This window comes from Oryctolagus cuniculus, chromosome 3 (assembly GCF_051225735.1).
Source record: "Oryctolagus cuniculus isolate XC-2025 breed Fujian yellow rabbit chromosome 3, ASM5122573v1, whole genome shotgun sequence".
Classification (NCBI taxonomy): Eukaryota; Metazoa; Chordata; class Mammalia; order Lagomorpha; family Leporidae; genus Oryctolagus; species Oryctolagus cuniculus.
In genome coordinates this window covers 130,998,736-131,015,778 of record NC_142869.1, presented here as the reverse complement: position 1 = coordinate 131,015,778, position 17,043 = coordinate 130,998,736, and the positions used below count along the sequence as shown (strand labels likewise).

The 17,043-nt window shown below is 44.0% G+C and overlaps 2 protein-coding genes across 3 annotated transcripts in view; both read left to right on the top strand.

The window, feature by feature from the left end:
- The first annotated feature begins 2,247 nt into the window (after positions 1–2,247).
- Positions 2,248–2,578, top strand: LOC138849026 (uncharacterized). The gene has a single exon (XM_089329393.1). It carries the CDS (start codon positions 2,275–2,277, stop codon positions 2,431–2,433), a length of 159 nt encoding a protein of 52 aa, XP_089185519.1. The 5' UTR covers positions 2,248–2,274; the 3' UTR covers positions 2,434–2,578.
- Positions 2,248–17,043, top strand: part of IFRD1 (interferon related developmental regulator 1) — a 32,528-nt gene continuing 17,732 nt past the window's right edge. Inside the window, exons 1-5 of one of the 2 annotated variants that reach the window (XM_002712045.5) lie at positions 2,248–2,570; positions 11,119–11,223; positions 11,371–11,455; positions 12,205–12,329; positions 15,976–16,133. In XM_002712045.5, coding sequence (XP_002712091.1) covers positions 2,477–2,570; positions 11,119–11,223; positions 11,371–11,455; positions 12,205–12,329; positions 15,976–16,133 — 567 coding nt within the window. In that variant the 5' untranslated portion in view covers positions 2,248–2,476. Of the gene's footprint in view, positions 2,571–2,634; positions 3,379–11,118; positions 11,224–11,370; positions 11,456–12,204; positions 12,330–15,975; positions 16,134–17,043 lie in introns of those variants that run through there. The other variant, XM_008258392.5, reaches the window with a different exon arrangement.

Below are 17,043 nucleotides of genomic sequence, written 5' to 3'. Positions count from 1 at the left end.
TGGTGTTATTTGAGAGGTACAGGCAGAAACCAGATTCTGACAAGTTCTACATGGAAGATCCGGGAAACCCTGAATTCTGCTTAATGCCATGTGAAGAATCCCAAGGAATACATGACCAAAGTCATCCAAAGAAAATCTTTCCTGTTCATGCCTTCAAGGATGGTTTGAATATTGAGTCTCAGGTGTGTTACTTGTCCTTGCAACAAAGTCTGCAACCCACAGACCACACGGGAGCTTGAATCTCTTCTCAGGTGTTTCCCAAATTCTGATTAACATATTTATTTTTGCAATATTTGAGTGTACTTACCATGGTGGTGATGTTAGATGGAATGTTAAACCAAGTAAGTTGCTTTTTGTAGGACACTACGTACAGCTAACTATGACTAAGAGGTAAGAGGCAGTGGTATGGCAAGCTGATAACCAACAGCTGATGCTTATTAGAGCATGGGTGACTTCCGCCTCACAGTATATGAGGCAGACATACTAGTTGCCCATTTTACATCCATTATGTTCCCCTTCATTCCTACCAACAGAAGCTCAGATTTGATTGTCAATGAGCCCAAATGAAATACTTATCTTCTAGGCTTCCTTGCAGCTAGGGATTATCATATGACACCATTCTGACCAAGGCAAAAACCTCAGGAGGGTGTTCTCTCTTGAATAAGAAGTCAGAGCCTGGCTAGGAGAAAGCGCCCCCCGCCCTTTTATTTGACAGGTAGAGTTATAGACAATGAGAGAGAGAGACAGAGAGAAAGGTTTTCCTTCTGTTGGTTCACCCCACAAATGGCCGCCACGGCTGGCGCTGCGCGGATCTGAAGCCGAAGCCACGGTGCAGGGGCCCAAGCACTTGGGCCATCCTCCACTGCCCTCCCGGGCCACAGAGAGAGCTGGACTGGAAGAGGGGAAGCCGGGACTAGAACTTGGTGCCCATATGGGACGCACGGCGCCAGCCCCAGCAGCATTATTGTGGCATAAAACATGGATAAAGACTGGGAGATTCCTTAAAATGTGCGGGCATGGACTGAAGCCATTTGTGAGTGGGGAACAGGGTATGCATTTAAGAGTTTTGTTTTAGAGCTAACTTTTTTTTGGAGGGGGCACTAAAGAGAGAGAAACAGGAACAATGTTATGAGTCTTGGAATGTGAACACATGGGAGGATAATAATAGCACAGTAAACACACAAAAGGAAGACAGGAAGAGGGAAATATTATTTATTTTAGAGATGCTGGGTTACGATGCAAGTGGGACCTAAGAGAATAGAGCCCAGGTAAGAGGTGGTGTAGTGGATGAGTCACCTCCTAAGAGGTGAGTAGGTGAGTTTGGTCTGTCATAAACATGGTTAATATATGAACCTAATAATAGGCTCTAAATACATAACAAGTGTTGTAATGTATTTAGATGTTGTTATTGCTCAGGAGCACCTTGAGCAACAAAAAACAAAACAAAAAATCCCACTGCCAATTACTGATATTTAAAGCTCATGTTTGCTTCATCCAAAATTGACCTCCCCACTGGCAGGTAGAATTGTCAAACGATACGTTCTGGTGTAGAACCTCGGACACTGGTTCGCCAGATCTGTGCAGCCTGGAACGCGAGCTAGACAGAAACACACTAGCGAGATACAAGCACGCATTCTGGGGAGTGCAGCACAGGCGGCACGTAGCCCTGAACTACAGGAGGGAGGATCGCTGAACTAATTCAACCGCTGAAACCGCGGAGATCCCAAGCATGGATTATATAGTTCCTTACAGGCCGCACGGAAGTAGGGGAACGGTGAAAAAGAACGCGACCCGCCGAAGGAAAGAGGAGTCGCGAGGACTGCGTGGCTCCCTGTTGGAAGCTGGCTCTGGGCCTCCCGCATACCCGGCCTATGGCTCATCACTGGTGACTAACGCAGTCAATCCCAAGGCGGAGGCCGCGCCGAGGCAGGGGGCTGGGTCACGACAGGAGAAGCGAGTGGGCAGAGGAGCCCTCAGAGGGGAGCTGGGAGGAGCTGGAGCGCAGACCCCCCCAACTCCATAAAGACTACATTTCCCAGAATCATGCGCGGCATCGGTGGCGCGTTCCCGAGCGCTGGAGGGAGACTGGCGGCAATGGGAGTCGTAGTCCGGTCCCAGGCGCCTCCCGGAGTGGACGCTAGTGGGGAGATCTGCGGGGATTGGCTAGTGAGAATTCGAGTCCCGCCTACACATGGTGACGACGGTCGGCGGTCTTGCTACTTAAGGCGTGGAGGCCTCGCCCGCCCCGCCTTAGCTCCCGCGCTAGAGAGAAACATGTATCGTTTCCGATCACAGCTCTTCACGGGGATTTCTGCTGCCGCCACCGCCCACTCTTACCCGCGCCGCTTCTCGCCTCTCTTGTTAGCCGAAGACTCGCCTCTCAGCCGCCCGCCGCACAGACGCACGAGTAAAAAGTGCAGCTCCATCGGCTGATCCTCGCTAATTTCCGAGTTTAGGCGGCACCGGGCGTCCGACGATGCCGAAGAACAAGAAGCGGAACGCTCCCCACCGCGGTGGCAGTGGTGGCGGCGGCGGCTCAGGGGCAGCTGCGGCGACGGCGGCAACGGCAGGTAAGGAATGATATCCCCGACGCCGGCATCCCGGTTGCCGGCTGGGCTGGCCTAACCGAGGGCGCGGTGGGAGTTGTAGTTCTTTCTTTCCTTCAGACGTTGCGAGTCCAGGGCGGGTGGTTTGGCTGACGAACTACGATTCCCAGCGTGCCTAGGGCCCCGGTCTCGCGCGATTTGAGCCTGGCTTGCGAACCGGACTACTGGACACCGGCTGTGGGGGCGGGGAGGAATGGGTCCGTGGGCTTGGCAGTGTGTGGGGTGACCGGGAGCTGGCGGGACAGGAGCTGCTCTTAACGGCTGTGGCGAGCTCCCGCTGACCAGGGGTAGGGCGCTCTGAGGCCCGACGAGGCGCCCATGCTGTCACTGGCCGCCTGCAATCCCCAGGCTCCAACATGGAGTTCTCGGGAATGCCAAACGTCCGGCGTGTTTGGATGGGCTCTCGCGTCACGCGCGGCCTGGGCTCAGGGACGAGGATGACGCAGAGGCATTCGAGTGGCTTCGCATCCCGCTGCTACTTGGCGCGTCCCGCGTGTTCACTTGTTCAGGCCGAGGAGTCGGAGGCTGGGGAACATCGCCCCACTGCAGGCTGAGCTCACGTCCCTAGCTGGCACCTGCTTTAGTCCCCAGCCCTACTGCCGGCAGCCCAGGCGACCCGGGGGCAAAAAACACGTTCTCCTTTGTGTTGCATCCTGTGCGTTTTTTGCCGTGAGGCCCGAGTAGCAGGGGTGGTGAGGAGCTTACGTTGCAGTTGGCTGAAAGTTTAGGGGTTTTGTGTCCTGACTGCAAAACTGAAGCTTTTGCTGAATGGGTAAGTGCTTAACTGAATCAGTGTGTGTAACTAGCCAACAGTTACAAAGTCTCCCCCCGGAGACACCATACCAAACTCAAATCCAGTATTAAACTTCGTAAAGTCATTTCTGAGTAGTTTCTTTTGTTGGGATTATGGTGTTAAGTAGTATCATATTTTCAGACATAGTAACATTGGAGCTAACGTTAGCCTTTAGGTATTTGTTGACACAGATACCACTTTTTGACACTCAGAGTGATATTCCTTTGTTCATTGGAAAAGTATGCCAGTTACGGTGACAAAGATGATTGGGAACAGGTGTTTAGAAAGCTTTCCTATAAGTTTTATGGCAGCACAAAAACTTGTGATCATGTGATAAACATTTAACATTGGGAATGGATTATTAGAACTGTAATTTCGTACATGCTGTGCGTGTTCTTGAGATTCGTTGTTTATAGCAAGGTGAGAAGTTGTGACATCTGTGTGAATTGAGGATACTTCTTACCTCTGTGTTTCAGTATTTTCTCACCTGAACTAAACATTTGAATTCCATCTAGATCCTTATTGACTGTGTTCTTCATAAGTTTGCCTTTTGTTGATAAAGCAGAGGCAATGGGGAAGCAGGAAGCTAAAGTCGTTTTGAAAATGGTAATGATGTCAGTAATGACCTCTATGAATCACAGACATATATATCCCTTCTGAAGCTTTCTGGCAAAATGCCTTCCTTCGTTGTACAATATTTACAGTGTTGGCCTCCTGCGGCTCTATATACCGACTTGATACCACATTTTGTCTCACGGGTTTTTTGTGACCTTTCTTAAGCTTATTGCTACTGTCTTTTCTGTTAGTTTTATATATATATATATATATATATATATATATATATATTAGTATATATGAATTTTAGCATCTATGGGACAAGCACTTAAACACCGACTTTTAGCATGCATAAGGAAATGGGAAAGGGTTCTTTGATTAGCTTATAAAAGTATACATACTTTGAACATTATAGGAGCTTTAAGCCAATTGCCTCTTGTAATTGCAAAATCTGGTCATGAGGTTGACTTTGTAATTTTAAAGTGGTCACACGTTGAATGTTTTGTGTATTCAATAAATAATAATTGAGAAGAGATGGAAAGTTGTCATAAACTTAACTACAAATCCTTATTATTAATGACATCTGGGAGGAATTATTTTTTAAAAGATTTATTTACTTATTTAAAGGCACAGACAGAAAGATAGATCTTCTGTCTTTTGAGACACTCCCCAAATGCCCACAGCATCCTGGGCTGGGCTGTGCTGAAGCCAGGGGCCAGGAACTGCCTGTGGGTAGTAGGAGCCCAAGTACTTGAGCTGCCTCTCAGGCACATTAGCAGGGAACTGGTTGGGAAGTAGAGTAGTTGGAACTCTGTAGCTGGCACTCCAGTGTGGGATGCGGATGTCCGGAGGTTTTAATCTGCTGCGCTTAAGCAGCTACTCCAGGAAGGGATGAGGCCTTGAGATAACCAACTTTATCACTTTAGTGGGTTTTATAATTAAAGCCTTTATTTTTAATGTTAGTACACAGTTCTAGGAAGCTAATAAAACTGAGCTCTTATTAGGTATGCATACCTGTGTCACAGTACTTAACTGTAATTAGAAAAGAATTTTTTTATAAGGTTTATTTATTTGAAAGGCAGAGTGACACACACACACACACACCCCACACACAGAGTTCTTCTTTCTGTCTCTTGGCTTACTCCCCAAATGGCCACAATGGCCAGGTTTGGTCCAGGCTGAAGCCAAGAGTCAGGAACTCCATCCTAGTTTCCCACGTGGGTGGCAGGGGCCCAAGATTTGGGCCATCACCTGCTGCCTTCCAGGCACATTAACAGGGAGCTGGGTCTGAAGCGGAGTAGCTGGGACTTGAACTTGTGCTCTGATATGGGATGTTGCCATAGGAAGTGGTGGCTTTAGCCCACTGTGCCACAGCTCTACCTCTGAAAAGAGTATTTTTAAGAAAGAGCAACATCTTGTTAGTAAGTCTTCTACAAATAAGGTTCTAGAGTGCCACCTCTTTAGTGGTACCTAGAATCACAAGGTGGGTTTGATCTAGCTGTTAGGCATTCATGTAGGGATCTTTTATTTAAAACCCCTTCTCCTTTTGAGTCTTAAGAAGACATCACTGATGCTGATTAGTTAGAAGAGACCTGAGTAAGAAAAATGCAAAGGAATACCCCAAGATAGGCTAACCATAAAAAATAAAAAATGTGAGTTGACTTGTCAGTGAAGATACTGGAAGTAGTCAGATAGACACTCAACTATTGCCATGACTTCAAATCATGAAGGCAATGAATGAAGAAAGATCCAGAAATAGACTATGATGTCATAGGTCTTTGTGTACTTGGCATCATTACTTTTTCTTAATGCTTTACTGCTTTGATTGATACTTTTTCCTAATGGGCAAGCAGGTTTCAAGGCCACTTGCTATGCTAAGTACTGTTTTGACTTAAAAAAAACAAAAACAAAAAAACGACAACCCCCATTAAAAAAATTAACCCCAAAGTAACAGACTTAAAAAAAAAAAAAACTTAAGGTAGAAATAACATTACATTTTTGAACATAGGGATCTACTATTTGGTGTGATCTTTGCTTTTACTGGGAAGAGAAATTGGGCTCTGGGGTAAATGAGGTGGCTTTGAGGTTACTTTTGGGGCAGACATACTTAATTCATTGCTTGATGTAATTCATGACTGGGCAGTTGCCTTATTAACATAAGAATCCCTAAGTGCTTCTGCATTTATTTCTTCAGTCAATGAACTGGAGAGATTCTAGAGCTTTTTTAAAAGATTTATTTATGCCAGTGCCCAGGCTCAATAGGCTAATCCTCCGTCTGTAGTGCCTGCGGTGCCGGCACACTGGGTTCTAGTCCTGGTCGGGGTACTGGATTCTGTCCCGGTTGCCCCTCTTCCAGGCCAGCTCTCTGCTGTGGCCCGGGCACACCGGGTTCTAGTTCCAGTTGTTCCTCTTCCAGTCCAGCTCTCTGCTGTGGCCCGGGAGTGCAGTGGAGGATGGCCAAGTCCTTGGGCCCTGCACCCGCATGGGAGACCAGGAGAAGCACCTTGTTCCTGGCTTCGGATCAGCGCGGTGCACCGGCCACAGCGGCCATTGGAGGGTGGGCCAAATGGTAAAGGAAGACCTTTCTCCCTGTCTCTCTCACTGTCCACTCTGCCTGTCCAAAAAAAAAAAAAAAAAAAAAAAAATTTATTTATTTGAAAGGCAGAGTTAGAGAGAGGCAGAGGCTGAGAGAGGGAGAGAGAGGTGTCTTCCATCCCCAATCCCCAGATGGCTGGAACTACAATGATCCAAAGCCAGTAACTTCCAGGCCTCCCACTAATGTGCAGGGGCCTGAAGACTTGGACCATCTTCTGCTTTCCCAGGCCATAGTGGAGAGCTGGATCGGAAGTGGAGCAGCCGGGACTCAGACCAGTGCCCATATGGGTTGCGGGCACTGCAGGCAGTAGACTTACCTTGAGCTCCAGCCCCGAGAGATTCTAATTTTAAAAAAGGAGATTGCCGTTATAGTAAACTCTTGATTATGTTGCAATCTTTGTGACAGGCTTTGATGCCATATCAATACAAAGCTTCAGTTTTCAGCCTTTTTTTCCTTCTCTTAGTTCAACTTATCTTTAAAATTACTTCTCTTTAACTCCCTAATTTCCTTTTTTTTTTTTTTTTTTTTTTTTGACAGGCAGAGTGGAGAGTGAGAGAGAGAGAGACAGAGAGAAAGGTCTTCCTTTTGCCGTTGGTTCACCTCCCCAGTGGCTGCTGTGGCCGGCGCATTGCACTGATCCGAAGCCAGGAGCCAGGTGCTTCTTCCTGGTCTCCCATGCGGGTGCAGGGCCCAAGGACCTGGGCCATCCTCCACTGCACTCCCGGGCCATAGCAGAGAGCTGGCCTGGAAGAGGGGCAACCAGGATAGAATCCGGAGCCCCGACCGGGACTAGAACCTGGTATGCCGGCGCCACAAGGCAGAGGATTAACCTACTGAGCCACGGCACCGGCCCCTAATTTCCCTTAACATGAGTTGCTTAAGAACCTACTCACCATCTGGGAAATATTATGCTGAGTGAAATAAGCCAGTCCTAAAGGGACAAATATATGTTCTCCTTGATCTGTGACAACTAACAGAGCACCTAAAAGGAAATCTGTAGAAGTGAAACTGACACTCTGAGAAGCAATGACTTGATCAGCCCTTGTCCTGACTGTCAAGGAACAGCTTACTATTTTATTCCTTTTTAGTATTTTCTTTTTCTACTTAATACCATTGGTTGAACCTTTTACTTAACACCAAATTATTACTAGGTGTTTAAATCCAATTGAAAATTGATCCCTGTTAAAATTAAGAGTGGGAATAAGAGAGGGAGTAGATGTACAGTTCCACACACATTCCCTCAGACTTACCCCTAAGGATAAAGCTAAAAACTTGCCATGGAACTCCAAATTCCATTAAGTTGGCAGGTACCAATGCCATCTTAAGTTAAAGTGATCAGTTTAAGTTCATAACTGATCTTAAAGATAGGATTAGGTGTCAGAGGGATCACATAAATAAGACCAAATGTCTGCTAATAATAATTGATAGAATTAAAAAGGAGAGAACGATCCAACATGGGAAGCAGGCCACACAGCAGACTCAGAATGACAAATGCCCTAAACAGCACTCTGGCCTCAGAATCAGCCCTTAAAGGCATTCGGAGCTGGCTAAAAAGCCCATGGGAGCATTTCAGGCATGGAAAGTCAAGACAGTGGCAAAAATGACCTACATGAAAGATCTCTGTGAGATCCTGGTGGAAAGAAGGGGCCATCAAAGCTGGAGATACCTTTCTCTGGAGGGAGGAGAGAACTTCCACTTTGATTATGGCCTTGTCTAAATAATGTCTGAGTTTGTGGACTCAAGAGGCTTCCACAGCCCTGGCAGCTCATGAAAAGAGCCTCAGGTGATCACTGATGTCATAAATAAGGGTGTCAATTGTTAAATCAACAGGAATCACTGTGCACTTGCTCCCCATGTAGGACCTCTGTCCTTAATGTGTTGCACTATGAGAATTAATGCTAAAACTAATGCAAAGTCTTCAAACAGTACTTTTTACTTTGTGTGTCTGTGTGGGTGCAATCTTGAAATCTTTACTTAGTATATGCTAAGTTAATCTTCTGTATAAAAAGATAATTAAAAATGAATCTTAATGAAGAATGGGATGGGAGAAGGAGTAGGAGGTGAGATGGTTTGGGGGTAGAAGGGTGGGTATGGGCGGAGGAACTACTATAATCCAGGGATTGTACTTCTGAAAATTATGTTTATTAAATAAAAGCTTTGTATAAAAAAGAGAACCTAGGCTGGCGCCACGGCTCACTAGGCTAATCCTCCGCCTGTGGCGCAGGCATACTGGGTTCTAGTCCTGGTCGGGGCGCCGGATTCTGTCCTGGTCACTCCTCTTACAGGCAAACTCTCTGCTGTGGCCCGGGAGTGCAGTGGAGGATGGCCCAAGTGCTTGGGCCCTGCACCCGCATGGGAGACCAGGAGAAGCACCTGGCTCCTGGCTTCGGATAAGCGCGATGCGCCGGCCGCAGTGCACCGGCTGCAGCGGCCATTGGAGGGTGGGCCAATGGTAAAGGAAGACCTTTCTCCTTGTCTCTCTCTGTCACTGTCCACTCTGCCTGTCAAAAATAAATAAATAAATAAAGAGAACCTATTCATCAATTAATGTTTATGAAGCCCAGTCATTCTCATTGGAAACCATATTTATGTGTGTTACATTAACTTCTGACATAATACTCTATTTCTGGATCTATTCTCTTGTCTTCATGGTTTTGAAATCATGGTTTGGCAGTTATTGATTTATTTATTTGGCAAAGTTACAGACAGAAGGGTCCTTCATCCGCTGGTTCACTCCCCAAATGATGGCAACAACTGGAACTGGGCCAATCTGAAGTCAGGAGTCAGGAGCTTCATCTGGGTCTCTCACATGGATACAGGGGCCCAAGTACTTGGTTCATTTTCCACTGCTTTTCCTGGCCAATAGCAGGAGCTGGATGGGAAGTGGAGCAATTTACTACACAATAGTGCTCACCCAATACTAATTTTTTCATGTATTAGTTTTTATATCTCAAAATTGGTGTGTCTTGTTAGATGATTGATAAGTATATCTGAGGTTGATGTAATTTGTAAATGGTGCTATAAAGTACATATTAGATGCATTGACTTATTTTAGGAAAGTTTATGTCTTTTGTTCATCTCTTTTGAAAAATAGGTTTGGGGTAGCCGGTGTTGTGATGTACTGGGTTAAGCCACTACCTGTGATGCTGGCATCCTGTTCAGGTGCTGGTTCATATCCTGGCTGCTCCACTTCCAATCTGGCTGCCTGCTAATGCTCCTGGGAAAACAGCAGAAGATGACCAAGTACCTGGGCCCTTGCCACCTACGTAGGAGACATGGATGAATCTCCTGGTTTTAGCGTGGCCTAGCCCTGGCTGTTGTGGTCATGTGGGGAGTGAACCCGCATTGTATGGAAGCTCTCTGACTCTTCCTCTCACACTGGGGCTCTGCAATTCAAATAAATAAGTTTGGGGCTGGGTGTTTGCTGCAGCAGTTAAGATGCTACTTGCAACACTCTATCCCATATTGGAATGCCTGACTCAGGTTCCTGCTCTTTTTTTTAAAGTGTTGAACAGAAGAGCAAGATTTATTGAGAGGCAGAAAAATAGTGCACATCAAATATGACTGCAGGCAACCTCAAAAGAGAGAATTGATTCTTTTATTTAAATTATTTTTATTCATTTTTTTCTTAAAAATTTATTTTATTTATTTAAAAGCAGAGAGAGAGAGAATGAGAATCTTTGGGCCAGGCCAAAGCTGGGATCCTGGAACTCCATTCAAGGTCTCCCATGTGGGTAGCAGGGGCCCATGCACTTGGGCCATCTTTTGCTACTTTCACAGGCTCATTAGCAGGGAGCTGGATCAGAAGTAGAGCAGCTGGAATTTGAATCAGAACCCATATATGATGCCAGTGTTACAGGCGGTGGCTTAACCTGCTACACCACAAAGCCAGACCCCCAGTTCTGTTGCTGATCCAGCTTCCTTCTATAATGTGCTGCTGCTTTTTTTTTTTTTTTTTTTTTTTTTTTACAGTCATAGTGGACAGTGAGAGAGAGAGAGAGACAGAGAGAAAGGTCTTCCTTTGCCGTTGGTTCACCCTCCAATGGCCGCTGCGGCCGGCGCATCGCGCTTATCCGAAGCCAGGAGCCAGGTGCTTCTCCTGGTCTCCCATGCGGGTGCAGGGCCCAAGCACTTGGGCCATCCTCCACTGCCTTCCCGGGACACAGCAGAGAGCTGGGCTGGAAGAGGGGCAACCGGGACAGAATCCGGCACCCTGACCGGGACTAGAACCCGGTGTGCCGGTGGTGCTAGGCGGAGGATTAGCCTATTGAGCCGCGGCGCCGGCCTATAATGTGCTTCTTGATGGTTGGGTTATTGCCACCCACATGGGGGCCTCAGATGGAGTTCATGGCTCCTTTCTTCAGCCTAATTCAGCCCTGAGTGTTGTGGGTATCTATGGGTAAACCAGCAGATGGAAGATTTTATTGTCTGTTTCAAATAAATAAATAGAAATACAAATAAGTTTGGGTTTTTGGTCCTGGGTTTCTCTGAAGTAAATTAAATTTCCAAGTTAAGTGTTTGCATATGTGGTCAAAAGATCATTTACCTTGGCATCTTCTACCTAACAGGTGGCCAGCATCGAAATGTTCAACCTTTTAGTGATGAAGATGCATCAATAGAAACAATGAGCCATTGCAGTGGTTACAGTGATCCTTCCAGTTTTGCTGAGGATGGTATGAGTTTTAAATTTCAACTTGCCACTTTTAGATACAAAGGTGCTTTTGCTGGAGAAGTTCTTGTAGCTAAAGTATACTATTACTAGTTCCATATTTGCTTTTTTCCTTCTTCAGTGATAATGATTGCTTTGTATTATTCCTTAGGACCAGAAGTCCTTGATGAGGAAGGATCTCAGGAAGACTTAGAGTACAAGTTGAAAGGATTAATTGACCTAACCCTGGATAAGAGGTAGGAAATATTGGTTTTCCAGTCTGCATGATTCTAATTAGCAACCTTATCTATTTAATTTTGTTTTTTTGATATAGCAATGTGCTTCACCAAAGCTTGATATGTTTGCTTTGGGTTATTTAATGTTTCTTGTTCCTTTGGACTTTTAATGTAGATAGTAATGTGACTGATTGGTCATTGTTGTAACATAATGGCATGTAAATACCAGTGTTTGATTATAATTAAAGTAGGTTTGTTCAATTAAAATTTAATCTTCAACTAGAAATGACAACTGAGCTTTGCTGTAAACTGTTCACCATTTTTGTTATGGACATGAAAAATGTCAAAGCTACATTTTTTCTTCATAGTAACTTTACACCTGAATTAAACAAAGGGAATTAAAAAGCCCAGGAGATGCCAACATGAATTTTGATTTTTATAGAGTTAAACAACGTGAACATACATAAATATATAATGTAGAACATATCTTGTATACTGAAACTATAAAATATTATGTAGCCATTTAAAGTTGTGTCTCTCAAACTAATGAGCAAAAACACTATAATATAAGCACTTTGAAAACCTTTTGTGTGATAAGGTGAGTTGTGGGTGAAAAATAATATTGAGAAATGGTTAAAGCTTGAAAATTTAAAAGCAATTTATGATGGAAAACGTTTAGGAGGAAATAAGTGATGCTTTTAAGAGTCATAGTCTGATGGTGCACTCCAACTGGATCTTTTTTCTTCCTTTTTACATTTTGTTGTAAACAGTGCAAAGACAAGGCAAGCAGCTCTTGAAGGTATTAAAAATGCCCTGGCTTCAAAAATGCTTTGTGAATTTATTCTGGAAAGAAGAATGACTTTAACTGATAGCATTGAACGCTGTTTGAAAAAAGGTAATGCCTTTGGTTTTGAGTTCAGTTACACAACTAATAAGTTATTTACTGCCTTCTTTGTAGTCACATTTGTTAATGGTACTGTAACACTAATATGTTTTTTATGACTCTGTAACAGTCAAGGAATATACTATGGTTGTTGTAACTTAGAGTGAGACTCAGCAGAAACTGTGTTTATGTAGCAACAGGTTGAAACTGGGAAGAATTGGGGTGACTTATCATCTCTTTTTCTATCAGAAAAGGCATCTGCCTTTCTCTTCTTATATGAACCAAGCTTTAAGTGTATCTTGGACGTCAGTATAAACTATTATTTAAAAAGCTGGGGCCAGTGCCATGGCACAGTAGGTTAATCCTCCGTCTGTTTTGCCAGCATCCCATGTGAGTGCTGGTTCTAGTCCTGGCTGCTCCTCTTCCAGTCTGGCTCTCTGCTGTGGCCTGGGAAGGTGGTGGAAGATGGCCCAAACGCTTGGGCCCCTGTGCCTGCATGGGAGATTGGGAGGAAGCTCCTGGCTCCTGATCGGTGCAGCTCCAGCCCCTAAGGCCATTTGGGGAGTGAACCAGCGGAGGGAAGACCTTTCTCTCTGTCTCTTCCTCTCACTCTCTGTAGCTGTACCTCTCAAATAAATAAGTAAAATCTTTTTAAAAAAATTTTTAAAAAAGCCATGCTACTTAACTTTTCTAAAGTTGGGAGTTTTGTAATCACCTCACTCATTTTCCCTTGCAGTTATTGGAAACACTGACTGTACCTGTGACTCCATTTTCAGGATGGCCCTTGGAATATTTGAATGCTACATTTTGTAGTGGAGATTCTAGAATTCCCTGTTGTTATAATGCTAGAGCTTTAAAGAATAAAGAGAGACCTTAAAGATAAAATATAGTGTTACCCAACTTTTCAGTTTTAGGAACTAAGAAACTTAAGAGGATACACATCTGCCAGTTTTCTTAATTTTTCAGTAGGATGTTATGAAAATCATTACTTTGTACTATCATCATTATTAAGAAAATATCTTTAGCACCAAAGATGTGGAAGCATGCTTGGTTCTTTAAATTGAATGAACTTTATATGCTTGTTTTTCTCATTTTTCCTCAATGTGGATGGAAACTTTGTTATGACTGAAACCCTTGGTCAAACCTACCCCTCTCTTTGTACAGAACAAGTGAGGGCTTCAGAGAAATGAGATGGGTCGAAGTTTATAGCAGAGCTAAATTTTTTTTTTTTTTTTTTTTTGACAGGCAGAGTGGACAGTGAGAGAGAGAGAGACAGAGAGAAAGGTCTTCCTTTTGCCGTTGGTTCACCCTCCAATGGCCGCCGCGGCTGGCGCGCTGCGGCCGGCGCACCGCGCTGATCCGATGGCAGGAGCCAGGAGCCTGGTGCTTTTCCTGGTCTCCCATGGGGTGCAGGGCCCAAGCACCTGGGCCATCCTCCACTGCACTCCCTGGCCACAGCAGAGGGCTGGCCTGGAAGAGGGGCAACCGGGACAGAATCCGGCGCCCCGACCGGGACTAGAACCCGGTGTGCCGGCGCCGCTAGGCGGAGGATTAGCCTAGTGAGCCGCGGCGCCGGCCTCAGCAGAGCTAAATTTTTTAGGTACCACAGTGGCTTTTAAAATTATTTTATGTGGGGGGCCAGTGCTGTGGCACAGTGGATTAAGCCACAGCCTGCAGTGCCAGCATCCCCTAATGGGCACTGGTTTGAGTCTCAGCTGCTCCCCTTCCAATCTAGCTGACTGCTAATTTGCCTTGGAAAGCAGTGGAAAATGGCCCAAGTCCTTTGGCTCCTGCATCCATGTGGGAGACCCAGATGAAGCTCCTGGTTCCTGGCTTTGGCCTGACCCAGTCCTGGTTGTTGAGGCCATCTGGAGAGAGAGCCAGCAGATGGAAGATCTCTTTCTTTGTCTTTCCTTTTCTCTCTGGAACTCTGCGTTTCAAATAAATAAATAAATAAATTCTTTTATTTGAAAGAGAAGACTAGCTAGAGATCTCCCATCTGTCTGTTCAATCCCCAAATATGTGCACAGTGGTTGGGGGTGGGCACTAACAGGGAGCAGGAATTGGATCTGGGACTAGGACTGGATTTGGGACTCTTAATCAGGCACTCAGGGATGTGAATATTCCAGACAGCATCCTAACTGCTGCACCAAAATGCCCACCCTTGGAGCTGGCGCTGTGGTGTAGTAGATTAAGCCTCCACTGCAGTGCCAGCATTCGATATGGGCACTGGTTCATGTCCTGGCTGCTCCTCTTCTGATCCAGTTGTCTGCTGATGGCCTGGGAGAGCAGTGGCCCTTTTACTTTTGTGGGAGACCTGAAGGAGGCTCCTAGCTGCTGGCTCCTGGCTTTGGATTGGCCCAGCTCTGGCTGCTGTGTCCATTTTGGGAGTGAACCATAGATGGAATATCTCTCTCTGTCTCTCTCTCTCTAACTCTGCCTCTCAAATAAGTAGATAAATCTTTAAAAACAAAAGAAAGCAAAAAACAAAACAAAACAAAAAATAAAATGCCCAGCCCTACAGTGACTTTTTAGAAGATGTTTTACAGTAAAGCAGTCTCCCTTAATGGCAGTTAGACAAGGTGACCTTTAAAAATTCCATTGAAGTCTGCATGTTTTGTAAATTTTTAGTTTATCAGATAACGATTTAGGTTATGTTTGCCCAAACCCTTTGGTGTATACAAGTCTCAAAAAGGTTAATTTATACAGGTGTATTTTCAGTTTGAAAATAATCCTTAATTTTTAGTCCCTTATTAAGAGGGAAGCTGTGAAGGATTACCTCCTGGGCTATGTACATCTGAAATGCTTGTGAAAATTCATTGAAGGGCTACCTGAGCACTATTTGTATGAGGACATTAAGAAGTTGGAACACAGAAATCAAAATGAAACACAAGGGTACTTCAAAACATTCATGGAAAAATAGAATTAAAATATGAGTTTATTTTGATGCAAAATTTATTTTTCATAATGTGGAATATCTGTATTTGCACCAAAATAAGCTCACACTTAAAATAAATATAATTTTTCTATAAGCTTTTTGAAGTACCCTTGTATTTTGTTGAAACATTGCAGTACTCCCATCCATAGAGATTAGTCTACCCTACAGATGAGGAAATCTGTTTAGAGAATAAAGGTGCTTAACTGAGGATCTCGGCTAGTAAGTCATCTAGGATTTGAGTGAGATCTCTTTCTAAAATTGCGCTTCTTGGGACTGGCGCTGCTTAAAACCATGGTCTGCAGTGACGGCATCCCATATGGGCATCAATTTAAGTCCTGGCTGCTCCACTTCCACTTCAGCTCCCTGCTTATGTGTCTGGGAAAGCAGCAAGAGATTGCACAAGTGCTTGGGCCCCTGCATCTATGTGGGAGACCCAGAAGAAGCTTCTGGCTTTGAATCAGGTTGGCTATGGGCATTGAGGTCATTTGGGGAGTGAACCAGTGGATGGAAGATATCTCTCTCTACCTGTCTCTTTCAAATAAATACAATTTTTAAAAAGTTGCACTTTTAACTTCACTAATTTGTAGATTATGTCAAAACCCATTGCATAATTAGGGTTTGGTAGATGCTGTTTTATAATTGAAAAAAATTGGGAAATTTCTGTCTCAACCAGTTTACTGAAAATAATTCATCGTGGTTGCATCTTGTCATTTTTTGTAGGGAAGAGTGACGAGCAACGTGCAGCTGCAGCATTAGCATCTGTTCTTTGTATTCAGCTGGGCCCTGGAATTGAAAGTGAAGAGATTTTAAAAACTCTTGGACCAATCCTAAAGAAAATAATTTGTGATGGGACAGCTAGTATCCAGGCAAGACAAACTGTAAGTATAAGACTTAAATTTACAGATTTATCTAGGTCTATCATCCAGCCACATAGGTTTTTGCTGATATTTTATTCTCATTTGTCTTTTAGTAAGTAAACTTACTATGATAGTTGTTTTCCTAAATTTTCTGGGGGAGGGCATTTTGAAGCAGTAGCTTAAATCAGCAGTTGGGACACCCATATCCCATATCAGAGTGCCAGGTTTGAGTTCTGCCTACTTTGCTTCTGGTCCCTCTTCCTGCTAATGTGTGTCTTGGGAGATAGCAAATGATGACTCAGGTACTTGAGTCCCTGACACCCTTAAGGAAAACTTGGACAGAGTTCCAGGCTCTTGGCTTCAGCCTAACCAAGCCTTGGCTGTTGTGGTCATTTGGGGAATATAGAAATAGAAGATCACTCTCTTTCTCTCTGTCTTTGGAATAAAAAAATGAAAATAAGTAAATGAAAATTTAGAAATGCATTCCATTATGGAGCAAACTTTTACATAATTGAAGATCATATACTGATATAAAATATTTCATGGGGTTATGGAAGATGATTATATAGAATAATTTTGCTTAGAACTTAAAGAAAGGACCTAGGTTCTTAATGGTTATTTGGATGTTATTTTTTCTTGTTTGCTTATTTTTATTTTTGCTTCTGTGGCCTGTAAGTCCTTATGAAAATGTTGAATGCTGTTTTTACATGAGTAGATTTAGGGAGATAGCTAAACTGACTTGTGAAATACTTATCTAGTTTTGGGATTTGAGAAAGCTTTCAGATTCTAATTGTTTTGTACATTTTTTATTTTATAGTAATTTAAATTTTATGAGATTTTGCTTCTATTTGCTTGCTTTTTGAAGCCACTTTCTTTTAAAAATTTTCATAATAGTCTTTATGAAATCCAGTAAATATAGTTTTAAAATCTT